The sequence below is a fragment of the Belonocnema kinseyi genome, chromosome 8, assembly GCF_010883055.1.
Source record: "Belonocnema kinseyi isolate 2016_QV_RU_SX_M_011 chromosome 8, B_treatae_v1, whole genome shotgun sequence".
Lineage (NCBI taxonomy): Eukaryota > Metazoa > Arthropoda > Insecta > Hymenoptera > Cynipidae > Belonocnema > Belonocnema kinseyi.
The window spans coordinates 28,953,353-28,981,312 of record NC_046664.1 but is presented as its reverse complement, the minus strand read 5'-3'; the positions used below and the strand labels follow the sequence as shown (position 1 = coordinate 28,981,312).

Below are 27,960 nucleotides of genomic sequence, written 5' to 3'. Positions count from 1 at the left end.
TAATTTTACTCTTATCTTTTTCTTGGTAAGTCCATGTCTCGCTACCGTATAGTACAGTCGGTACAAATATAGAATTATGTATTGCCATTTTAGCTTTATTTGCTATATTTTTACTTCTGATGAGGGGACCTGCTCTACCAATAACCTTCTTACCTTCATTTATTCGTCTATCTAATTTCTCATCTATCTTCCCGTCCCTAGTAAATAAGCTACCAAGGTATACGAACTTATCAACTTGTTCAATTCTCTCATCATTTAATAAAATATTGCATAGTGTTTTTTCACTCTACCCTTCGAACACCATGGTTTTTGTTTTATTTGTGTTAATTTCGAGGCCCATGCTCTTCATGCTTGCATCTAGTTTGTTCAAAATTCTTTGTAAGTCTTCGATAGGCTCTGCCATAACAACCTTATCATCTGCGAACGCTAACCCACGTACTGTTCCTAGATCCACACCCTCTTCATCGAAGAGAGCTATTCTTAAACACTTGTCCACAAATAATATAAATAACCATGAAGACATAACGCTTCCTTGTCTTACTCCTTGAACAATATCGAAACAGTCACTCAATTTCCCATTCACTCTTACACTCGCTTTGCTACCTGTATATATTGTTTTTATAGCTTGTAGGAGCCATCCATTGACTCCATACTCTTTCAGGATTCCCCAAAGTTTACTTCTATCTACCTTGTCAAAAGCTTTTTCTAGTTCAACAAATGCACAGAAAACTTTTTTTCCTGCTCTCAAACTTTTTTCTGTTATTTGCCTGAAGCTAAATATTTGATCCGTACATGACTTTCCTGGCATAAATCCACTTTGGACATCCCAAATGTTTGCTTCTGTTATTTTTATTACCCTACGAATAATTATTTTTGAATATATTTTACTTACAGTGCTTAATAAGCTAATCCCTCTGTAATTATTGCAATCGCTTTTGTCTCCCTTCCTCTTGTATATTTGTACGATAGTCGCTTTTTTCCAATCGTCTGGGACGTTTCCCATCTCAAAACATAAATTTATCAATTCGCACAGTCTATGTGGCATGCACTCGCCACCGTGTTTAAGCATTTCAGCGTTAATACCGTCTACCCCGGCAGCCTTACCGTTTTTCAAGTTCTTAATTATATCCCTAACCTCAGTGACACAGACTTTCTTAATTGAGTTTTTTGTCGCACCGTGTTCAACATCGCAGTTGTGGTGTCCTACAGCTTCATCTTCGAATTGTCTCCTAAAATAGTCTCTGAAAGCCTCTAGTATACCGTCCGCATCATATACCATTTCCCGCCTACTATTTCTCATGTTGACAAATTATGTACTTTTATTTTCCTTTATTTTTTTATAAAGTAGTTTCCTGCTTCCTTCAAAGTCGTTTTTTACTTTTATCTCTTCTTCTGCTCTAATTGTATCTTTACTTTCTTTAACTAATCGTTTAAGTATCCTGTTTTCGCGTCTATAATCATTTCTACGTCTATTTCTTTCCTCATTGCTAAGACCTGCGATGTTCAAAGTTCTCTTGTACGCTTTTCTCTTTGCTTTTTGGGCAGTCTGAATTTCATCATTCCATCACGCATCATCAGACATTCTTCTTACAACTGCGGTACCACACACTTCGATCGTACATCTAACAAAGATATCCCGTAACATTGTGCGCCCTCTATATCTTTTTTTATGCGGTCCTCCCATGTTGCCCTGTCTATGTTCTCGATTATCGTATTTTGGAAATCTATTCGCACATCCGGTTTCTGTAGGTCCTCAATTTTGATTCGCGTTTGTTTTGCTTTCTTGGTTCTTTTTTTTCTCCATCTCCGACCTAAGTTAATTTTTGAGATCAGAATGTAATGATTCTAGCCCACAGCAGTCTGGGAGATACGAAACTATGGTCTCCGAGATGCTGCTTTGCTCTTTCATTCAAAATCAGACCTACTCCTTGTTTACCATGCGATTCACAGTCTACTCCTGACCATATTTCAAATCCCCCTTTCAACACGCCGTTTTTTATGTCTTTGGTTTCGCATCCCTTTTTCTTTGTTTCAGGCACACATAAAATATCTAGTTTCCTTACGTCCATAGTTTCACGCAATTCTTTTACCTTGAGATCATTTACTCCCCTAGTATTCCAAACACCCAGTCTCTGTGCGTCGCCTGAAACATGACCATTAGATTTTCCGTGTGCATGCCTTTTGTCATTAAAAGTTCCAGTCCTTTCCGAGGCTATTTTGCAGTTTGTATTATTCATTGTTTAAATTATACGTCCAACTATCACCTTTATGCAATAATCTTATTTTCTGAGGCGAAATTATGTCAAAGTTAAGTATCAAATCGTCATATGGTGGAGATTGTAGTTATAACGTCAGTCCCACCAAAAATTTCAGTTAATAAGGGAGGGTTGGGAGAGGGGGGAGGTAGAACTGGAACCGAGAGAGTCGTCTTGGGTTTTCAATTGTTTATTATTCAAAATGAGGAGGTCATAATATAAAGCATCGAAATTACAGAGTTTTAAAGGGTAACACATCAAACTTGCATAAATGTTAATTATATATTTGAATTTGATATTGTGTAATTTTCAAGATTTGTAATGGAAAATTCTTTAATTTTCACGATTTAAAACGTCACATTCTTTAATGTTGAAGATTTAAAATTAAAACCCCTTTAATTTTAAAGATGTATAAATATAAATTATTAAATTTCGATGATTTCAGAAATTAAAAGAATAATCTTCAATTCTAAGCCGAAGAAGAAATTTGGAATGCAAAGCATAAAAATAACAGAATTTTTCATTGTTAAACTTGAAACTTGTAAACTTTTTGGTTATAAATTTTCAAAATTGAAATGTCTTCGATTTTCACGATTTGAAATTTAGATTTCCTTAACTTCCTCAATTTTATTATAAAAATGGATAAATAAAAATGAATAAAGTATGGTTATTGTGGAAATCAAAAGTCAAGTTTTCAATTGTGAATCCTGCAAATTGATTAAATTTGGTCTAAATGTATATTATTAACTTTAAATGGTTTTGATGAATTTGATGATTTTGATGAATTGATGAATTCTAAATCTTTTAAATTAAATAAATTTTCAATGTGAAGCGTCAAAATTATAGAATTTTTGATTCTAAAACTTAAAATATAAATAATAATTTTTATATGTTGAATATTCTTATATGATCAATATTTTAAATTTCTTTGATTTTATAGATTTAGGAGTAAAAACTCTTCGATGTTGAAGATATATAATCAATTTATTAAATATAATAATTTTATAATGAATAATTTATTAATGTATAATGTATAATGTATTTTAAATTTGGTTTAATTGGGAAATAAAAGTTCAATTTCTCAGTTCTAAATCTTCCAAATTGAAATATTTTTTAACTTAAATTTTCAGAATTTAGAACTTCAAATTTAAAGTTCTACAATTTTTAAGGTTTTTAATTAAAATGTCATTAATTTTTTATTATTTTCAATTACATTTTTTTTAATTTTAAGGATTAACAATTGAAAACTCTTTAATTTGGGATATATAAATAATAATTGCTAAATTTTTATGGTTCTGGAAATGAAAAGTTAAGTTATCAGTTAGAAATCTTACAAATTGAAAAATATTTTGGATACTAGGGATCAAAATTTCAGAACTTTAAAATGTAAAACTAACATAATTTTTAATTATAAATTTTCAAAATTAAAAACTTTTCAATTTGTAGGATTTGCCATTAAAAGTTCTACAATTTTAAAAAGATAAAATTCTTTATTTTTCTTGATTTGAATGTTTAAATTCTTCAATTGTGAATATTTCAAAATTCCACACTTCATTAACATTTAATGTGGATAATAGAATATCATGCAATTATTTATGTTTTTTTGTACTATTTCAATTTTGAAGACATAAAATGGAAATTTATCCAATTTTTAGATTTGAATGTACAAATTCTCTAAATGTGAACAGAAAATATACTCTTAAATGTGATATTTGTTCATTAATTAATTAGAAAAAAATTTGCCATCGAACAAATATGGAAATTGATTATACGAAAGCTTGAATCTAATATCGTAATTTACAGTTTGTGCCTATTTGTGCCTGAAGGCTTTTAAATGAAGTTCCCGTTCGTGAGGCGTTTTTCTTTTAGTCTCTCGATCGTTCCAATTAAATTTTCTTGATAAGTAGGATTGGTATCGGAAGGCTCTGAAAAATTGCAGAGCATCGTTTATGAAATAATGAGCGATAAAGTGCTTTATTTTCGCTAAGCAGCTTATTACTTCCATAACAGAAAACGGATTCAATTACGCTTGACTCATGTTATTAAATGTCGATTATCGATAATTTTGTAAATTTTATTATTTATTGTAAAATCTGAAAATTATCGAAATGATAAATAAGCGTCTTTTTTCTACATTTACTTATTAAAATTAAAATTATTGACGTTTTAGTGCGTATTATTCTCACATGAAAATTTTATTTATAATAGACTGTCAGTTTTATAGTTTTTGAAAAGTAAGCGTTTGAAAGTATTTCAAAATTAATTTGAAGCGATTTAAGTTTTGAGTTAGCAAAATTTCAATCTTTAATAAATAATTTTTTATAAACTATAAACTGTAGTAGAAAAAAATCGTTAAAAATTATAAATACTTCTCTAAGCCTAATGATTTCTATTTTTTAAAAACCATTTCCGGTGTAAAATGCTAAAATAATCTAAAATTTTTATAAAGTTATGAATATTGTTTGAAATAAAATTTTTTTTATTAAAAACAGTAATTTCTTGCCAAAAATACTAACATAATTTAAAATTGTTAAAAGATTCTAAGTCTTGTTAAAATCATAATTATTTTTCTTCTAAATAGCCGTTTTCCATGAAAATCATCAACTTATAACATCATATTGTCAACAAATTATGAATCTTTTGAATCTAATTGTTCCAGCTTATAAATTTTATTATTTCAAACAAAGCAAGTAAGTAATTATATTTAAATAAACAATTATGAATTTAAATATTTTTTGGATATTCTTGCTTCTATTTTTTGGAAACATTCTTGTCATATTTAATGGGCTTTTTCATTTTATAACTCAAATGAAAGATTAAGTAAATTTGAACATCCGTTAAAGGGATTATTTGTAGATTTAATTTTAAAAATTTCGAGCTAAAAATATAAAACAATTTTAAATAATGAAAAGACAATCAGGCTTTAAAAAAAATTATATAATTTTCTAAGATTCTCGTTAAACCTCAAAACGACTTGTGAAAATTTCAGACATGTCAAACGAAATTTTTCAAATAAAATGATGAACTTTTCAAACGCAACATTTAATAGTTGAAATCTTAATCCAAAAAGGTTTTATATTATATCAAAAACAGTTGAATTCATCCTAGAAAATAGTTGAACCCTTTAACCCTTATATTTTGTAAGATTATAATAAGTTTTTTTTAGGTTTGTCTAGAAAATTTGTCGTTTGAAAAATATTAATAAAATTTTGATAAATTTCCGGAAATCTATTAAAGTTTAAAAACATTTTTAATCTCTTCGAAACTTTCACTATTTATAAATCTCCTAAGCTGACTCGAATTATTAGCACATATCTTGAAACCTTCCAGATTATTTTTTTTTTCGAAAAGCTTTTAAAATGTTTGAAATTATTTAAAATATTCTCTAAGAAATAGTTTGTAAAATAAACAATTATTTTACATTTTTCTTAAAATATTTTAAAACGTTCAAAAAGCCTCTAAGTTTTTACTTTGTAATCTTTAACAATCTGCATTTTGTTTTAAATTTGCTTAAATGTTTTTGAATTAAAAAATATTTCATTGTTATTATTTTTATCAAAATAAAGTACAGCAGCAAAATGTTTAGAACAGAATTACAAATCCAAAAATCCAAAAAAATACGTTATAGGTTTTTGGAGTCGCTAATTACGAATCTGGCATCCGTTGAACTCTATCGCTTCAGGTTCAAGGTCATTTGAAGGTCATTTGAAGGTCAAATCGAGAAAACCCCGAAAACCTATAACATATATTTTTTTCAGCGTTTTATCTCGATTTGACCTTCCCATGACCTTGAACCTGACGCGATAAAGGTCAGCGGACACCAGGTTCGTAATCAGCGACCCCAAAAACCTATAACATATTTTTTGAAAATTTTTTACCGTTTTTCTCGATTTGACCTTCAAATGACCTTGAAACTGAAGCGATAGAGTTCAACGGATGCCAGATTCATAATTAGCGACTCCAAAAACCTATAACGTATTTTTTTTGGATTTTTTTACCGTTTTCTCTCGATTTGACCTTCCAATGACCTTGAACCTGACGCGATAAAAGTCAAAGGACGCCAGATTTGTATTCGGCGACCCCGAAAACCATAGTAAACCCGAGCTAACCTCAGACTACATGTTTAAGAGTATCAAATCTCTCGAAAATACAGTTGGTGGGTAGTGGTTTTTCCTATATTTGTAGGGGGTGGGGGTGGCTGGGGGGTGGAGGGTAGTCCATTTAGCGTGCAATCGACTCGGGATACTTATAAGATACTACCATGATTTTTTCAGATTTTTTGGTCCAAAAATAAATTAGGCCAAAAACCGGCCTTATCGACCCTCCCCCTTTCCAAAAATAAAATTTGCTATCCAACTGAACTGAAGCTACATAACTTATTTATGAAATATATGCTGCAATTTCCTTTGAAGCTCTGAAATTAAAAAATTTGCCTTTCCTTTTAAATGTTGAAAGTTGATTCCCTTCGTTTGTCACACTTTCTACATAGTATAAAACGTAATTCAGTCCTTTACGATATCTCTCTGAATTTCTGAGAGGAAAATCAAATTCAGGCTTTATCCTTGTGTGTACACTCTGGTATCCGCTAGAGCAAAAATTCAAATTTTCCTCAGAATTGTGGTTATCTAGGTCAATTCTAAGAAAATAGGGTATTTAGAATTTATTAAGGAATTTATTTGCCAAAATAAAAAGCTGCACATTTCAGAATTTTGTTTGGATTAATATTCCGTGAATATTTCCAGGATCCTAATAGAAAATGTATTTTAATTATAATATACTTCTATATCATTTGATTTCAATATTTATTTATATTTTTATTTCATTTTTATTTGAACTATTTTTGTATAATTTATTTTGTTTTTATACAAAAATAATACAAACCATAATACAAATATTCAATTGAATTAAAAAAATAAGAATTTTGTATAAAAAAGACTTTTTTCAAGTAAAAGAGGTAAAGGTAAAAAAAAATTCATATAAAAATAATGCTGGAAATTAAGGCTGTTAAAAAACTTGACCTGTACAAGATTAATAAAATGTGATCGAAACTATGAAACAAAGCCAATCTGATAAAAATTATCTGCTATCTTCTTAAAGTTTCTTGTGGCTATATTTTTTAAAGCCTGCACCGAAGATCGGAAGCTGTGCCAACGGTAGCTATGTGTGTACTGAAAATTGGGTCACGACGGACACTCCATTTCTGTATACGTATATATTCAAGCAAACCCAAGCACTGCTGTCCAAATGTTTAACCTAGTGAGTACTATTTGCCGTAAAGGCTTTTTTCCAGTACTTATGCACGGAAGAGTGACCTATATAGGAAATTTAATTGACTGGGTTATACTTTTGGAAAGCAGAGCATCTTGTTGCGATGTTACACAAAATTTAAAAAAAAAAACAACAAAAATTTCATAAATAGGACTTAAATTACATTAAAGGAATCTGCATTATCATCAGAGATAGTTACCATCAATTAGTGTAGATATCATTTCATAATCCGTGAAAATATAAATCAACACTGTCGATGAAATTTACTCTTTGAGTAACAGAAAATACTTAAATTTATTTCGAAATAGACAATAAATTTTAAAAAATGTTTAAATTAAAGTTTGTCGAAAAAAAGAACTACTCTTTTCGCTCCATTGGGAATTGAACCACATAACTGCCGATTGCCCGTCGGTTTTTTTTTCCAATTAAACTATTAGAGAGATCGAAGGAAGAATATTTTTTTCGGAAATACACGCTATCTCAAGCCAGGTATTACATTTATGATACGAGTAATTCAAAGGAATCTGTATTATCATCAGAGATATTTACCATCCATCATTATAGATATCATTCCGCAATTCGTGAAAATATAAATCAACAATATTTAACGTCATTTGTGATTAGATAAAAAATGAATTTTTAAAAATTTTAATCAAATTTTGTTCCGAAGAAAGATCTACTCTCTTCGCTCCACTGGGAATCGAACCAAAGAAGTTCCGATTGCCGGTCAGGTGTATTTATGAAAAAATATCTTCTTACGATCTCTCTAATACCTTAATTGGAAAAGCACCCGACTGGGAATCGAAAGTTCTGTGGTTCTATTCCCAGTGGGGCGACCAAAGCAGATATTTTTCAGAAAAAATTTAATTTAAAAAATGCTTTTAATTCATTTTACATCTAGTCAGAAATAACTGCTTTCTATGCTCATTAATGGTGACTATCTCTTATGATAATAAAGATTCCTTTAAATTACTATTATCATAAATGTAACACCTGTCTTGAGATAGACAGTGGAGCGAAAAAAAGCGGAAAAATTTAATTTAAATTAACTTGTTATACGTAATTTATTTTGCCTTGCTTTTGTGGTGCAGAAACACTAAAAATTGTTTCTCTAAACGTGCTACAAAACAAATTAATCAAAATATACAATTTTCAAGAGTTTTGTTTTTATTGGATAAAAATTTTATTGGCATTAAAAATAAATCATTACTTTGAAGTAATACATTTTTACAACATTTTTTTAGAGAATATTTATTCTTTGCCCACACATCAAAAATATAAATAAAATAGCCGAAATTAAATTTTTTTTTATTGTTTAACCACTGATAGCAAAAAATTAAAATTACGACATAGCAAACGTTATTTTTGCTCTGAATTGTACATACCGAAAATCTTAAATTTAAGCTATCTCAGAGAAAATGGTACTAAAAGAAAGCTTTTACCATAAGAATATAAAAAACCAAAATTTTTTAATTTATTTTTTTTTACATTTTTCAACCACTCACATACATATAACACAACATAGCAAGTGCTATATTTTATCAGATTTTTGTATGCCAAAATCTTCCATTTAAGTTATTTCCGAAAAAATTAGACTAATAGAAATCTTCCAGTATAGGTGTCTAAGGAACAAAATTTTCTTCATTTTTCTAATTTTTTAATCACTGATATAAAAATAAACTATACAATAGAAAATTTTGTTTCTAGTCTCAATTCTACATGACATGAGCTTCAATTAATGAAAAATTTTTCCTAATGGAACATTTTCGTGGCATGTTTGTACATTAGGATAAAAATTGTAAGTTGAATGAACAATATTTATTGATTCAAAGCATTCTTTCTTTATTATTTATACAAAATATAATTTTTCAACCAAATTTTTTGAATTTTAAACCCAAAAGGAGGAACTATATACAAAACGGTTGAATTTTTTCCCCGAAAATGTTATTTTTTAACAAAAAATGAATTGTCTACTAAAAAGTTAATCTTTATAAATATAGTTTAATTTTTAACCAACCATTTAAATCCTTAACCAAACCAGATTAATTTTGAATCAAAAATGAAACTTTTAACCAAAAAGGTTAATTTTCGACTAGTGGTGTAATAATTACATTGTTAGTAACAAAAAATTAATTCTTTAGCCAAAAAACGAATTTTTTAACGCAAAAATTACATTTACAACTAAAAGATAATTTTCTAATTAAGAAGATAAATTTTCTACAAATGGAATTGCTAAATTTTCAACCAAGGAGATAATTCTACAATTAAATAAATGAATTTTTAACAAAGCAGTTCCACTTTCGACCTAGTGGCTGAATTTCTAACTAAAAAATCTGCCCGCTACGCCAGCACATTCTCCTCGCGCGCTGTGTGCGCGGCTCGCTTCGCTCGCAAGTTTGAGCGCGTCTAGGGCGCACAACTGTTGGTTCTCGTGCTTCGCGCTCGATGTTGTATTGATCTCGCGCTTCGCGCTTGATTGTAGATTTACCTCGCGCTATGCGCTCGGTCTTTATATTTTTGCACATTCTTGCGTAAACATTTTAAAATTAAGACTCAAAACATCCACCACTGTAATTTTGTAATTGTGAATTTTCTTTCGTTAAAAGAGAGTTTGAGCGCACCTACGGCATGTGACTGATGGCAGTCGCACTCCGCACTTGGTCTTTGCATTTCTTCCACATTCGGGCACAGACCTTTTAAAATCAAAGGTGAACGGACCGATAACTGTAATTTGGTAATTTTGAACTCTCTTTTGTTAAAGCTCTTTTGGCCTTAACGAACACATTCTCATCACGTATCTCGTGCTTCGCACTCGATTTTATCCAACATGTAAACTTTTCTACATTATACATAACACTTTTGTATTAATTATAATACATTTTTATGTAACTCTGTCTGGGATTACTTATTAAAAAATTGCAAAATAAAAAGCAAATTGTATTTATCATGATAATTTTTGTATTTGTATCTTATTTTGCTTTAAACTGTATTCTAAGCTGCTCTGAAACATGTATCATTTCAATAAATGTATATCATTACAATTCATAATATGCATAAAAATTGAATCATACTAATTCTTATTTCCTTGTTTTTATAATTTTTTATTTTCTATGTTGTTTTTTACAATTGAATAAAAACCACTGCGCATTTGCATAGGGTCTAATACAGGAACCTATACAGGGTCCTATATAGGAGTCTATGTCCTCTTTCGTCTTTTCTGCGCTTTTTCCAAAAAGTTCATTTTTGCATTTTTTATCTTATGTTTCACGATTAAAAGAAGATCTACTCGTCCAATCAAAAAATGATTAATAATAAATTTATAGATCTTTTTAGGCGAACAACTTTTGTCTGGTAATTTAAGTTTGTACCTTGTTTCGTTTTTTCAAACAAATTTAATATTTTTATTTTGAATAATATTTTTTACGACTAAAGCAAAAACTACGTGTCCTATCAAAAATTATAGCTCTTTTTTGGATGAACAATTTTTGTCTCCTTTTTTTCGTAGCTTATATCGAAAAGCGATTCATTATAAATTTGTAGTTCTTCCCAGGGTGCGCAATTTGAGCTTTTTTATTTTTGTTGTATCTTGCATAGTTTGACCAAAAATGGAATTTTTGAATTTTTCATTATTTTTGGTACGATCAAATTTGGAATGTTCAACTTTTCGTCTAAATTAAAAAACTTGTTATCTTAGTCCTGTAGGTATTTCAAAAAGCAACGTTTTTCTTTCTTGATTTTTTTCATATCATGCGTTGTTTGACTTAAAATGTTCATTTCAGTTTGTTTTTTTGGATTTTGAAAATGCTCTAACTCTGATAATTTTCTGTTTATAGAAAAAAGTAATAAGGATAAATTGTTTGAGTTTCTGAGTACTATGAACAACCGTACATACAATTTTTAAATCTTGAAAAAATGTGGTTTCAAAATTTTTTTGTACGATCAAATTTGGAATTTTCAACTTTTTGACCAAATTGAAAATGTTGTTATTATAATCTTTTAGAGCTTTCAAAAAGCAAAGTTTCTCTTCTCTTGGCTTTTTTCATATCATGCGTTGTTTGGCTGAAAATGTTCATTTCAGTTTGTTTTTTTTTTGGATTTTGAAAATGCTCTAACTCTGATAATTTTCTGTTTATAGAAAAAAGTCATGAAGATAAATTGTTTGAGTTTCTGAGTACTATGAACAACCGTGCATACAATTTTTAAATCTTGAAAAAATGTGATTTCAAAAATTTTTGGTACGATCAAATTTGGATTTTTTAACATTTCGACCAAATTAAAAAAATTGTTATCGTAATCTTGTAGGGCTTTCAAAAAGTTACGTTTTTTTCCTCCTGACTTTTTTTCGTATCATGCAATGTTTGGCTTAAAATTTTCATCATAATTTGTTTTTTTTTTATTTTGAAAATGCTCAAACTCTGGTAATTTTTGATGTTTTAAAAATAGTCATTCAGATAAATTGTTCAACTTTTTGAATACTATAAATAACCGTACAGAGAATTTTGGATTTTTTAAAAAAGTGGCCTCAGAAATATTCAAAATGTGCCCACTTTTTGAAATTTCATCCAAAATGGCTAGCTAACGAACTTGACCTTTAGTTTAAGACACTAAACGAGTGTGACAAAGGGCAATCTAATAGATTAATTTTTTCGAAAGTAATCGTGTTCACAGACAGACAGACATACAGACAGACACATTCGTAAAAACCTGTTTTTCGGTTTCAGAGGGTCTCAAAACGTGGACATTTGACAAAAACTGAGGGGGTCAAATTTTACACAAATCTAATACCTTCTCTGATAAGAATGTAAAAAAAAGACTTTTCTACAATATAGTTACATTTTCGAAAAAACAGATGGATTTTCATCTAAAATAAATGCATCCGAGAAAAATGAGTTTTCAAAAAAAGAGTTCAGCACAAAAGATGATTTTCAAATTAGAAGATCAACTATTTTAAAATGGAAAAGTAAAATTTACAACCAAGGAGATAAATCTTTACAATTAAAAAATTAATTTAAAAAAAGTAGCTTAACTTTCAATTAGGTCGCTGAATTTCTGACCAAAAAAGATGACTTTTTAACAAAATATTAACATTTTGTCCAATAGCTAGAAATTTTAACCAGACGAGATGAATTCCGAACCAAAAATATAATATTAGTCTTTTCAAATAAAAATGGTTAATTTTTCTTATAGCATTCTATCGATTCAGTTTGCATTTTAGCGAAAAATGAGAAAAAGGGGAGAAAGGCTATACTTCTCTTGAAAATAGAAAGAAATATGTAAAAAATATTAAATAAAATTAGCAGATTTCGGATTTGCGCAATAAAGAGATGATTGCGTATATTTGAATGATTTCTAATTATTTTCAAATTCCAAAATAGTATTTGCAGCTGTTTGAATTTTCTTGCACAGCGAAGTCTTTAAAATTCAATAAAATTCAAAGTCGTTGCTACATATATGAAAATTTAATATAAATCTCATGTTGAACTGGTTACAATAAGATGATATAAAGTTCCCTTTCTTAAAAAAACTCAAAAGCCAAATTATCTCGCAGAACAAGGTTTTATGATTAAATAAAGTTGAAAAAAATACTTTATATTCTTTTAAACACTGACACAAGCAATCTTGCATAAAGAGATTTTCACGATTAAATTGAGTAGAAAGTCGTTACAGTAAATTACATAAACCCATTTTTTTATTAATTTTTTTAAACTGACGTTTACTATCTAAATTCGAATGTGAATTTAGATAGTCGTGCGTAATAGTTCTTAGTGTTATTAAAAAAATCCTTTTTAAAATTCAAAAAGGATTTTTCCTAAGCAAAATAAAAAAATTCAAAATGTGAATAGAATGAAGATGCTACCTGCATCGGTCTCACGCTCTCCCCACTTATTAGACAATGGCGCGCGCAATATTTTATGAGTTATCCCCTATCTTCGCCTGCTTTTCCATATTCAAGTCAGAGCCGTATTCATCTGAACATTCACCCGTTCCTTTGTGATTAAAATCATTAAATTATAACTTATGATAATAGAAAGGATAAATTAAATTGAAAAAAAGGTTCTCTCTCTTCGCTCCACTGGAACAGAAGTCCCGATTGCCGGTTGGGTGCTTTCCCATTAAGCTTTTAAAGCAATTCAAAGGAATCTGTATTATCATCAGAGATAGTTACCATAAATAAAAAATAGATATCTTCATCACCACCATGAAAATAAAAATCAACCTATCAATCAAGTAAGCTCTTCAAATTACAGAAAGGAGATTTCTGAAATAAGATTCTTCTTTCGATCTTTTGATTAGCTTAATAGTAAAGTACCAGACCGGCATTCAGAAGATCTGTGGTTCTATTCCACGTGCAGCGACGAGAGTGGATCTTTTTTTTAGAAAAAATTTTATTTTATAATTGAAAGCATTTATTTTCTATCTAGTCTGTAATGACGTTAAATATTTTCTGTTATTTCAATAAAACGAACATCTTTCTCTATTGTTGGTAATTGAAGCAGTTAAATGCTGCAAAATTTTTTTCCTATCTACTGTAGGGTGGTTTCCGTTAGATCTGTAAGTCTAGTTTAAATAGCAGAACTATACAACTGAACTGTGAAAACCAATTAAAGACGAATTGCTTTTTGTTTCACAGAGATGTAAGAGGTTTCGAGTCGGTGAGAGATGTTGCGAATTTCAGTGCCTTGATGGAGTGGATACAGATTGGACCGGTCCGGACCTCATTATAGCTAATGATTCATCAAAACTCCAAGACCGAAGATTCATTTTACTAGTCCTCATATTTTCAATTTTAATGAATATCTAATTGATTCCGGATGACTTTAAAAGGCATTCAATCTCAAAAACAAAAACTGAAGGGAAAGCCACTTCTCTGAATCAGAACTGTCACTTCAAAATATAAAATAAGATACTTAAACAGGGTGGCCACTGGACCGAGAAAAGACAGAGCATTTTTCAGGACCGGAATAACCGGTAATTTTTTAGTGGCCCTGGAATGTTCTTTAATTATTGACAAAGAAACCTTCCAAGCTATATAAAATGATTATTAGTTTCAATGTCAACAGCAGCGCATAATAAAATGCCCTTAATTGTAAAAAATTATATAAAAATGTTTATCGAGTAAGAAAAGCCAATACGTTAAATTTTAGTGACAGACTGCATGTTCTTTTCCACGTTTTCAAGAATTTTCTACTTTTTCCACTCTTTATCGTTTTCTCGCTTGAATGCGAACTTTTTGATTACAAAATTCAACTATTTGTTTTAAAATTGAACTATTTTGTTGAAAATTCATCCCTTTTTATTGAAAATTCAACTATTTGATCGTAAATGCAAGTTTGGTTGAAAATTAATTTTTATTCTGAAAATTCGTATTTTATGGTGGAAAATTCATCTCTTTTATGCAAAATTTATATTTCCTTTTTGAAAATGACCTTTTTTATTTAAATAATCAACTGTCTTCTAAAAATTTGAATATTTTATTGAAAATTCATTTCTTTTGATTTAAAGTTTCAACTATTTGCTAGTAAATGCAACTGCTTGGTTAAATTTTTGCTTTCTTTTCAAAATTTAACCTTATAATTAAAAATTTATCTTGATTGGTTAAAAATTATTATTTTTTAATTAATTTTCACATTTATCCGTTCGTGTACATATTTTACCTTTTTTCTTAGAAATGCAATTGTTTGGATAAAAATCAATTATTTTTGATTGAGGATAAAACTATATTGTTGAAAATTCGTCTTTTTTGTTGAATTCAACTGTTTTTAATGCTGAATTAAAATATTTTTGTTTCGAAACATCAATTATTACACTTTTCTTTGGAAATTCATGTTTATAAATAAATTCTACTATTTTTTTATTAAGACTATAATCTTTTTTTGATTGTGATATTAACTATTATATTTGTCATTGATTATTAATCTTTTTTATTAATTTTTTTTATTGAGAATTGGACTGCTGGGTGGAAAGTTGAACTTCTTAGTTGAAAATTCATTTCTGTTGTTAATAATCATGATTTAGTTCTTATTTTTCTTTCCAAATTAATTGTTTTGTTAAAATTTCAACTTTTTTTTACCAAATTTGACTTTTGGCTTGAATATTCAACGATTTAGTGAAAAATGTTCTTATTTTGTTAAAAATGAATCTGTTTTGGTTGAAAGTTGAACTATTCGGTTGTGAATTTAACAGTTTTGTAAAAAATTATTATTATAATTATTTGTTTGAAAATTTAAACATATGGTTACCAATTCAGTCTGTTTGGTAGAAAATAATTGTTTCGGATTAAACGATCAATTGGTTGAATATTCAACTATTTGGCCAAATATTCAATTATTTTTTTAAAAAGTAAACTATTTTCTAAAACATTTAACTCAGTATTTTCGTTAAAAATTCGTCTTTGGGTTGAAAACTAATTTTTTTGGATGAAAATTCAGATATTTTGTTTAAAGCCGGAATTTTTCCTGGCGATAAAAGTGGCAACATTCAGTTCGTATAATTAAAATTTATGATATTGATACTTTATTATTTTGAATGTTTCATTGTGAGATAATTTTTTTCTGAAGCCCTTCGAATTAAATCTATTACATTTAAAAGGTTTCCATTATTTAACTGATTAATTATTAAACGATTGAATTAAACGTTTTTTAATAACAATTTTGTAAGCTTTAATTTGGAAAGTAGGAAAAAGAAGAAATTAATTATCTCTATTTTAGTTTTTTTTTTAAGTTTTGATTACTTAAAATAAGAAAAAAATTCAGTTTTAACAGTTTTAACTTTTTAATTTAAATAAAAAATATTTGCGAACCAGGAAGTGACCGGGGATTCTTTCCGGCGATAAAAGTGGTCATCCTGTTAAAAATATTGTTTACATATTGCAATGATTTTATCGGTATTTTACTACTTTTAAGCATTATTCAGGATGTATTCGAGGTTTTCAACAGGGTTTTTAAAATAATCCAAAAACGTTGGCCCAACAATGGCTAATAATAATACGAGCCTAAAGATTAAATCAGACCTCCACACAACTTTATATTCTATTCTTAATGTTTAGAGATTTTAAATGAAAAAATTTAAATACAAGATAATGCCTGACTACCAAATCAACGGATATTTAAAAATATTAAATTAATAAAGTTTTTAATGAAAGATTTTAAGAAGCTATGAACCAAGAGTTGTCAATCACGTATTTATTCTTATTTTACAACATTTGAAAAAAAATCAATAGAATTTATCATTAATTTATCATTGATTTTCTTGATATGGAATAGTCTGGCTAACTTCATGAACTGAGAAATTCTTATTGAGTTAGAAACTTAATTTGAAAAAAAAAAATATGTATGTGATCAATGCAGGTCGACCGTGAAATGCAGCGTGCCCTCTACAGTCTTTCACTTCTGCTTTTATTCTCTGAACTTGGCTTTCACAGATAAAGCTTTTACCGTATTTTCGATCAGATTAAATATTTGATGTAATTCCATCAAGAAGTACGTATAATTTGATAGAAAAAAGTTTAAAAAATTTCGCAAATCTAATTTTATATAAATTAAGACACTGAAGTCGAAAAAGTTCGTAGAGCGCAAATGTTCTTAAAAAAATATATTATTAGGGCCCTTTAAAAATGACGTCACTCTTCAGGGGGTCAGGAAAGAAAATAAACATGTGAATACGAATTTTTTGAAATGCTTGAAAATATGAGCGATTTTATTTTTAAAGTGCAGCCTATAAATACAGACTTTACAATATTTCCCCAGTTTTCCTTTTTCCCCCTTTTGTAAAGAAATCCTCCTTTTACCTCTGTTTTCAAGGAACTTCCCCTTTTCTTGTTTTTTCACTTAAAATCATTATTCGATTAAATTTGTTTTATTTTATTTAAAAAGTTTACTATTATATTTTCCGTTTAAAATTCTAATATTTGGTTGAACATTACATTATTTTGTTAAAAATTCATTCTTTCAGTTAAACATTAATTTTATTATCTTGAAATTTAAAGAAGCTATTTGTGATTGAAAACTAATTATTTTAGGTAAAGATTCAACTAGTACATTTTTCGTTGAAAATTCATCTTTTTTGGTTGAAAATTAAAGAACTTAGTTCAAATTGGAACTATTTTATAACAAATTATTTTCTTATTGAAAATTTGCTTTTCTTGGTTAAAACTTCATTTTTCTCTCACTGAAAATTAAACTCGTTACTCTATTTTTGGTTAAAAATTAATCCATTTTAGTTTAAAATTCAGGTATTAACCTTTCATTGAGAAATTATCTTTTTTCATTGAAAATTTAACTACATATTTGGTTGAAAGTTTTGTTAAAAATTCTTTTTTTTTGTTGTTAAAAAACTTTTTTTTTGAAAATTAATTGTCTTCTCTGAAAATTTAATTATTTAATTATTGATAAAAATTGGATAGTTTTTCGTTGAAGGTTCGACATTTTGATTAAAATTGAAACTGCTTTAATAAAAAATAATGTTATTAGTTCCATATTTTCGTGTTAATAATACAAATGTTTATTTAAAAATTCTCATTTTCGGTTTAAAAATTTAACAATTTAGTTGAATATTTTTCTCTCTTGACTGAAAAATCTTTTTGGTTGGAAATTCAACTCCGACTGTTTTTTATGTAAAGATAAAATACTCTTTTGGTTGAAATATATTTACTAAATTTGTACTGAAAATTTGGCTGCTTGGTTAAAATTTGACCTAATTTTTTTAAAAATAATGTTATTGCTTAAAAATCGATCTGTTTTGTTTAAAATTAATTAGTTTTTCTTATGAAATTATTTTTTTTTCTGAAAACTTAATTATTCCATTGTTGATAAAAGTTTAATCGTTTTGAATTGAAAATTCAATATGTTGGTTAAAACTTGATCTTCTTTGTTGAAAATTAATTTTTTCCGTTCATGATTAATCTCGGTCATTAAATATATAACTTTTTTGTCTCGAAAATCCGTTCTATAATTGGTTGAAAATTAATTTTTTAAATGTAAATTCAACTATTGTATGTTTTGTTACAAATTGATCGTTTTTAGTAAAAAAAATTCAACTATTTGGTTGAAAATAAACTTTCTTGTTAAAAATTCATATTTTCCAATTGAAAATTCCACGTTTTATAAGAAAAACTCTCTTTTTCGGTATGAAAATTCAATAGTTTGGTTGAAACTTTTTTCTCTCGTGGCTGAAAAATCTTTTCAGTTAAACAGTCAACTATTCTATTTTTCGTTGAGAAGTAGTCTTTTTTATTGAAAATTTTACCTATTTCAAAGTAGACCATCCTTGTTAAAAATTCATATTTTTTTGGAAGATTCATCATTTATTTAAAAAACGAATTATTTTGTTAAAAAATCAACTATTTTATTGAATCACTTTTTTAAATTAAATTTTTAACAAAAAATTAACGATTTTATTATTCATACACATTTGATCGGTTTTAGTTGATAATTTCACAATTTTGTTATAAATTTACGCATTTTGTTGAAAAGTCATCTTTTAAAAAAATGTCACCTTTTTAATTGAAAATTCGATTATTTGATTCAAAATTTTAACTACTGTGTAAAAAATTCATTGTATCAATGGCAGATCCATCTCTTTTATAGAAAATTTAACTATTTTGTTGCAAATTTGTTATTTTATTGGTAAAAAATCAATTTTTTGAAATGTAAACTTCACTATTTTATTTTTAGTTACATATTGATCATTTTAAGTTGAAAATTATAATCTTTTTTTAGTTGAAATATCAACTATTATATTGTTAGTTGAGAATTAATCTTTTTTTACTGAAAAGGCTACTAATTGGTTGAAAGATGAACTTCTTTTTTAAAAACTTATTTTGTTAAAAATTTAATTATTTTGTTGAGAAGTAAACTATTTTGTTAAAAAGTCATATTCTTTGTTCGAAAATTTAACTACTTTGTTAAAAATTCGTCCTTTTAGATTTAAAGTTCATCGATTTTAGTTGAAAATCCAACAATTTTTATCGAAATGCAATATGTTTCGACTTGAAATTTGAAGCGTTTCATATGTAATTCAATGTGGTTCCCATAAATTAATTTTATTTAAAAGAATTTCTTCCTATTTTCATTCAATGTTACCCTTTATCCCCTGTTTTGAAGGCTTTTTAGAATGCGAAGTCTTTTAAAATAATATGTTCATTATATTTTGCGCTTTATTTTAGGCGCTAATCAAAATAAATGAAAAAAAAAATTGTCGTAAAGTGTTATGAGTGGGGGGGGGGGGGGGGGGGGGGGGGGGGGGGGGGGGTGCACATACGTGTGAGGTCGCCCTGGAGGTTTCAAGCTTTATGTGACGAAGAAAGGGAAGGGTGGAAAAACTGATGCGGACTCCTGTTAAACGCAAGAATTCAACGACCAAATTTGGACCACAACGAATAAACAAAAACGAAAAATTCTATTGTAATCTGGAAAAAAAATGTTCGGACAAAAATAAAAAAGAGGATTATATTTGTCCGAATTTTTTTTCAGATTACAATAGAATCTTTTGTTTTTGTTTATTCGTTGTGGTCCAAATTTGATCGTTGGATTATTGTTTTTAACAGAAGTTTGCATCAATTTGATTATTGGACGTTAAATAGGATTTTTAATTTGGATTCTAATCTAATTAAATTTCTTACATTTTGGTGGAAAAATTGTTCAAAATACCATGACGTAGTTTTTAAACGGCCCCTTACTTAAAATTAAATTAGGAATTTTCGATGGAATATCGAAAATTCAACTTTTAGTTAGAAATATTGTGTTGAAAGTTAAAAAAGGGAAGAGGAAGTTCCAGAAGTTTTAAGAAGTATAATAAAGTATAAAAAACTAGTTTTTTTAGATGTCCTTATACAATTTTGATTATTTTAAATCGGCTTTGCATAAAGAATTTCGTTTTTAACAACTTTTTAAAAAAGAGCTTAAGTCTAAAATAATTCTCACACAAATACTGAAAAGTTTTGGGTGTTTACTTTGTTCTCGTTCCTTCTCTATTATAATTTAAATTAATTAAATTAATTTAAAGTAGTGCTATCAAGGTGTATTACATTTTTCAGATCGCGCGGCCTTGCTGTTAAAACTTTGTAAATTTATCGATAAAGAGTTTTCTATTTTTCAAAACCGGTGTAGTTTATTTTTCGTAGTATCAAATTCATAAAATGCAGGATATTGTGTCTTAGTTATAAAAGCAAATTATTCGTGATGCAAATTAGAAAAACACTATCTTAAATTTTGTGGATTTTCGAATAACCATTATCGAATTTAACATCACTAATAGAAATCAAATTTTCAATTGGTTTAATAAAAATGATTAAAATTTTATTTTTACTGCAGTACTATAAATAGAGAAAAGTAGTATAAAAGATATTATATCATAACAATATATTGTCATTGGATTCTTCTGCAATGGGACCTGTTCAGCGTTTTGAAAAGATGTTGTGATAAAACTGTTGTGCTGAATATATCAAATCCCAAAAGAAATGATTGAAACATGAAGTTTTATTGATTACAAAAAATTTAATTTATGTATTTTATTTGCAAATTACACTATGCTTCTACACAGCCTCTCTTTGATATTTAGGTTGAATCAAAAAGTTTCAGCAATTTGGTAACATTCTTGTAAAATCAGTTTTATTCTGATTGTTTGAATTTCTATAATTTCAAACTTTCCATAATTGAAATTTTCAATAGACGTAAAAATTGAAAATTAATTGTTAGAGATAAATACTTTAGATTGAATCATTACCTAAATCAATATACCAATCAATATCTGAAACTGCATGTCTTAATTCCCTTTATAAATCCAGAACTTGTAAGTTAAGTATCTAAAGAACTTAATAATATAATTAGGTTAAGAAATCCAATTTCTGTGATTTACTTCATGAGGCTTGAGCTAAGTTTAATTATTTAAGTGTAGATTTATTTAAACGTTTATATTATGAGCATCGATCCAACTTAAAAACAGGGATTTGTGATATGATCGATGTTTGCCGCCATTATATTTTATAGGTGTAAGTGCAATGAGCATTGTCATCGACCAAATTCGTTAAGTTTCTGTCGCAAAGAAAAGTTTATACATATTAAAAATCTCGTTGATGTAGTGCAATATTGTGTTTTTAAATTTCACATATCTGTATGTAATCTAATGATACATAATCATTAATCAACGTAGAATAATATTTGATCATCGAGGGGCCTTTTATGTATAAAAAAGATCATGCTAAGTTGATTGTACATTACAGATATCTATATAATGACATTAATAAAAATATATGTTATGATTATCGACTTTTTAAAAAACTTTTCATGTAAAAACCCATGTATTATTATTCCAATATATGCACATGCAAATGTTTATTAAACGATTTGAAATTAAAATTATAAGCACTAACCTAACGACAAAAGCTTTTTGTTTAAACAAATGAAATATTATATTACAGAATGTAAAAATATATATAATGTAAATAATGAATGCAATATTATTTACAGATATGAAATAATTAGTTTAGCCAAAACTTAAATCATCTCACGAATTTTTCTATATGCTATCATACAGGTTTGTGCGTCGTTGATGATAAACAGGAGTTTGCGATCGTACTTCTTCAAAGACTTTTAGATCTGCAAGTTTCATCTAATTGTGTAGATGTCATATAAAAAACATTTGGAGACTCCGCGGTCTAAACCTATTAACTGAAATTACAGAAATTTTACACGGCGACCGAAAATCGTTGTTATTTTTGCAATTTTAAATATTTTTTTCAACCGTAAAATCTGTTTTGTTCATTTAATAGAGAAAAATATACACTTTAGTTTTATAACATTTTAATCAAAATTAAACGTCATACGATAAGTGAAAGCTATACTTATGTTATCTGCAAGTGGTATATACTTGTTACTAGTACACTGAAACCCCGTTTAAGTTTACGCCCGGAGAAGTTCACTCTCGTTTAAGTTCATGCGTTGCTTTTCGTTTAGGTTTACTTTCACCTCCCCAACATGTTCTCAGTTCAAACACTTTCCGCGCAAAATTTTTTCCCGCGCTTACATTTCACCATTTTTCCGAGTTGTTCTTCAAGCTGCGAGCAATTCTTTTTATGTCAAAATTATTGAAAACGCAAGCTAAAATTAGATGCAGTTGCAAACATTTTAAATAGTTTGTAGCAACAATTTTTGATTGTTAGTAATGAAAACGCGTTTCATACCTTTACACTAGAAACTCTGGGATCGATTTTGTTGCAGGTAATTTCAAGATTGTGTTCCATCTCGCTCATAGTTAGGGTACGACACTCGTCGATTGTTTTTGCTACAAAATTGTAAACATAATTGACAGTAGGTGACGTTTCGTACCTCGAATCCCAGGGAAACTATACCTTGCAAAGTAGCACCATTCGCATTACCACGACTTCTTTTGTTGCAGGTATATGGTACCCTCAAACTAGCCTCAGATTCACTCTTTGTTCTTACTGGGTTCGTCTTCACAGCGATCGATAGACGACAACATCGAATATGACGTGAAATCAGCCACAAATAACTTTAAAAACACACATGCATTTGACTGCACACCCACTGACATGCTATATACACCAACTCCTGCTTTCGCCTTGTTTCTGGAGCCATCTGTAAACCAGTTGTACCCATCAGTAGGCAGGTATTCCACACTGTTAACCCATTCCTCTCCTGAGGATAGGGAAACACGATTCTTCTTGTTGAAGAGATGGCGACAGGCGTGTTGTCCCTGATCATACTCATGGTCGGCAATATTCGCTATATCTGTTGGAATTCGCACTTTTCTCAAAATCCTTCCGCCATTTACCATATTTAACTTCAGCCTAGCTTGCATCCACGGCCTTAACAGTAAGATGGATTGGCTTTTATCGTGTTAGTGCCCCCAATTCCACCGTGAGTGTCGACTTTAAGGCTCCAGTAACGCTCCTTAAATCCAGTCCCCTGATTCTTTCCAGTCCTGACTTCACAGTGGCCAGTTCGACCCTGCTCTAACAGATCAACGCCGAATAAGGTAGCCTGGGTCGCAGGATCACTCTCTCGATCCGTATGAGTGTTTCTGGTATTAAGCCCCAACTTTTCCTTACTGCTTACTCTCAGAGCCATATGATCGATACGATTTGTTTGCACTTGTTTTCCAGGTGCTTGTTCCATAACCGCTTCTTATCTAGAACGACTCCTAGATATTTAGCTCGTTCTTTAATTTCCAGTTGTTGTCCTCCTAACTTAAGTATAATTGTGGTCCCCCACTTGTACCGCGCCCACTTCCAGTATCCCCAGTGCTTGTTGCATTATCCCGATAAACACATCTAGATGCCGGCCGCGCACGAGGTCCAGCACATATATCGTGCCCACAGTCTATAAAGTTGTATCCTTGACTTGTAAGTAAATGAAGCAGTTTGACTAAGCACCACGTCATGGGCGATAAAGTAATTCCATTCTACGACTGCAGGTGTCAAGCCACATATAATCATGACCGCCCTGATCAGCTCTATAGAGGTGCATTTGACGGCTTCTTCGACATCCATAAAGGTTCCAATCGAGCAGCCTTTCTGCTTCAGTTATCCTTCAACTAGGTTTCCTCCTCCGCTTAGGGCCATTTCGGTCAAGTGACCAGCCCCATAAGCGTATGTTGCTTGTTGTGAAATATCCGTTTTGCCATGCCTAAACCTCTTTCTGGTCTCCTTGCGAAGCTGTTCGAGTTTTACGTTACACCATTGTTTCTCCTCAGCCTTTCAGAATCTTGTTGGTCGACAGTTACTTTCATAAGCAGATTTAATGGCCTCCCTGAAAATATTAGCTGCCAAGTCCATATTGGGTGTCCAAGTCTCTAATAGACTATGATAACTCCGAGAGTTCACTCTTATTTCTGGGAAATACTTGTCCTGGTCCGCTCGTCTTGGATTTCTGGCCCACGTAGTCTAAAACTCTCCACTTCTTAACATTGTCTAGTAGTAATAAAATATTCCAACAGATCATCAGCTCTTGAGTTGGTATCCATCCTGCTTCATAAAATATGGAGGGAGATAGGATCGCATCCCAAAAAAGAGAGTTATCTGGTTAGTATTCTATTAGTATACATACACTGGAACCGGGTTTCTATCCGCTGTCCAAGAAGTAAATAGTCACTTATATCCTCCCGGGAGGGGATCCCATCAGTGCTGTTCAGAGAAGGGGGACAGTCCGCGCTTCACTCTGATTAGCTTGTTTGTCACGTGGTTCTGCGAGATTGTACTGCGAGATGGTGGATTCAAAGCGGATATCAATGAGAGTTATGCAGGGATATAAGCGCCAGAGGATATAAGTGAGAGCAGAAATGAGCGTGGTTCCAGTATACTTCCTTTTATGGAGTGGTTTCGCTTTCATATGGCAAATTGCCCGACTTCATGACTATCTTTCCAATTTCTCTACGACCTGTGGCTCTTACCATCAGATCCCTCTGAACAAAGTTCTAGCAGCGGGACAACGTTGACTTCCTTCCCGAGTATGCAGGCCCTTGGTTTGACCGCCTTGGGGTTCCTATCACAAAAAGCATCCCCTCCTAATCTGCTTATGGTTTCTCGAACTAACCAAGCTTCCTGGATTAGTGAGATACCTGTGTGTCTGGCAGCACTCAGGCAGCGGTTCTGTCTCTGCAAAATAGCAGACGTACCTTTACTGTGATACAAGGTAATGTGGGTAATGGTTTGGTTGGAAGCATGCATTTGTGTCTGCCTCCGAACTTTCGGGCGATGACCAAAGGAGCGCGAGCTACCTGGGATCCTTCCCCTTCCAGTGGAATTGCCAGTCGCCGGGATTGCCGGAGCGCAGGATCTATTGTCCCTGATAACTCTATATCACCTCCGATTATTATTCTAACTTATTCACTTAAAATTTAAAAATAACTGATGCAAACTATTTGGAAGTCATTTTTTGGGAATCTATGGGCTTTCACGAGTCCAAGGGTATTTCATTTCTTATTGACAGACAAAAATTAAATATCAACATTCCCTCATTCAATCGTAAAAATATGTAGATTCGGAGAATTTCTCTCCGGCAATCCCGACGACTAAGCGCGCCGAGACAGGTGTGAGGGGTAAGGGTTCCATTGGAAGGAGAAGGATTCCAGGTAGCTCGCGCTCCTTTGGGGTGCAACCGAACTTTCTTTATCCCGACAGGCTCATTCTGCCCTGAATAAATTATTCACTTTTTAAAATGTATTGCTTACAAAAAAATATATAAATATGACGTGGAATTATGAATAATATTTCTATCGTAAGTAGAAAGATGGCATAAAATTCCTCTCAGATCACCGATTTATGCACAAAATGTTATGACCATTTTACTTGAGTCGCTATTTTATTATATTTATTTTATTTTCAAATAATTGGGTCACAATTATAAATTATTGCTAAGCTTAAAAAAAGTTTTAGATAATGAACCAAGAAAAATGGCAACATTCACAGTTGGCAAAGTATTTAATAATGCAACTCAATTTTGGAATAATGTTTGAACATTATTAAGTTATTATTATTTATATAATATATTATTAATTATTACCATTATTAATTATTAAAGATTGACCGTTGTAGCAGAGTAACCTTTTTAGTTATAATATTTAGTAATGGTATTTTTCAATAATAATATTGTATTTTATGCATTTAAATAATATAAGAGCAAAATTATCTTGATAAATTTTTATGATTAATTTCATACGAACGAAAGAAAAGTCGACGGGAAAATATCCAAACAGAGCTATTTGGGATACTGACAAATATTACATCCCTTACTTTCGTGGCAATTTTTCGGCATTATTCCATAGAAAGGATTTCATAACATTTCGCAGAGATATTTGAAGTTTCAGAACAAATCTTCTTACGCAACGGTTTTAAGGAATATTCCCATCTGAAAATTAGATTTTTTCCAAAATTATAGAGTGTTATATGTATTCTATATTTTAAAAAAAGAATTCAGGAGAAACTATACAAGAGTAGGTCACTTTGTGGAGTAATTTGATACGCTTATGAATAATTTTATGCGCCGACATCAGAGCATAATTAAAATTCACAAATCAAAATTAGATTTCCAAACTACCTCCTTTTCGACAAACTAGACTGATTTAAGACAAACACAATAACAAATGAAAAAGATGGAGAAAAGCATACGGTCAACTAAAACCATTATCAAAACGTTATCAAATATCAAAACCAAACCAGGGATCAAAATGTTTTGAAGCCTACCTAGACTTCCTTACTAGGGATTGTTTATAGGAAAACTATATGCATGAATATTAAAAACTTATGGTAATTAAAATTCACAAAATACCCGAAAATAAATACCATATATATTCATTAAAAAAGTTACTTTGTCTAATTCTCCATTTATTGGTGAAAATTGACTTACCTGCAATAGCTATTTGTAATACAAGTGCTAGCCTTAAAATCTTATAAACCTTCTTGGAGAGCTTTACTTACTGGATGTAGCCCCACAAGTACAATTAATCCTAGAAAAAGAGCAGAATAATGGAACACTCACCTGGAGTAACTCCGTAAAAAGACTAGAGCGTTATATAACAGGGTAAACACAACTAAATTGACTTTAGACTTTGATATCTATAAGACGGCTCAGTATGAATACAAGAAATCTGGAGAATCGCCTCGGGCTCATGAGGCTCGATAGTAGAGAGTTTGCCGAAAATTAAGATGAAATTCTAAATCACCTAATAAAAGTCTATTACCCAGGTTTCAGTGAACTCGAACCAACCGAGAGGAGGAAGTTTGGAGCCAGAAGCGAAAGAAGGCTGACTGGAATTTCGCCACGAAGTTCGTTGATATCGAGAAGGTGGAATGGGCCATTAGTTTTTGATGCAAATTTAAATCATCGAAGGCGGATGGAGCTTACTTAATGCTCTTACGAAGCGCATAAACTTCATCATCCTACACTCATGAAATTATTTAGGGCCAGCGCATTTTAAATGTGCAGAAGAGCCTTTGATTTCAAGTGGAGTCTAGTGCCTGAAATGCTTGCATAGATCTACTCTTTTGTTCTTGAACGAAGACTTCTATACGCATCCGTCTTCTGATGGATAACTGCCATGGGCCTATTGGCATGAGCAAATAGATGGACTTGGGAGACTTGATGCACTAGGCTCCCAAGTAACACTAGCATACTGTCGATTCTAGAGATGAGGAAGGTTAAATAACACCATTCTTCAACGTCGTCAAAGCTTCCGCCCTCTGCATTCTAAGTAGGTATATGTGGAAAGCCAACGGTAACTCGTTTCTCTAAGGAGAAATCTGGTATACAGATGAATCCAGGAGAGAGGGAGAGTCAGGAGCAAGAATCCATGCCAGTATGAGAAGAAGAAAAACTGGATCCAAACAGAGGGTTGGTAATATTGGGAACAAATCCAGAGTTTCCTACAGGGGAAATTCATCCTTGTCTATATGTACAGAATAGACAGAGCCCGGGAAATTCTG

General features: G+C 30.2%; 1 protein-coding gene across 2 annotated transcripts in view; it reads left to right on the top strand.

Annotated features, from left to right (window-relative positions):
- The window catches only part of LOC117178203, a 48,841-nt gene that overhangs the window by 7,368 nt on the left and 13,513 nt on the right, over positions 1 to 27,960 (top strand). Inside the window, exon 3 of one of the 2 annotated variants that reach the window (XM_033369501.1) lies at positions 14,155 to 14,659. The exons of the other annotated variant lie outside the window; for it this stretch is intronic. Within the exon in view, the coding sequence (XP_033225392.1) occupies positions 14,155 to 14,325 (171 nt within the window). The 3' untranslated portion in view covers positions 14,326 to 14,659. Of the gene's footprint in view, positions 1 to 14,154; positions 14,660 to 27,960 lie in introns of those variants that run through there. 2 annotated transcript variants of the gene reach the window in all.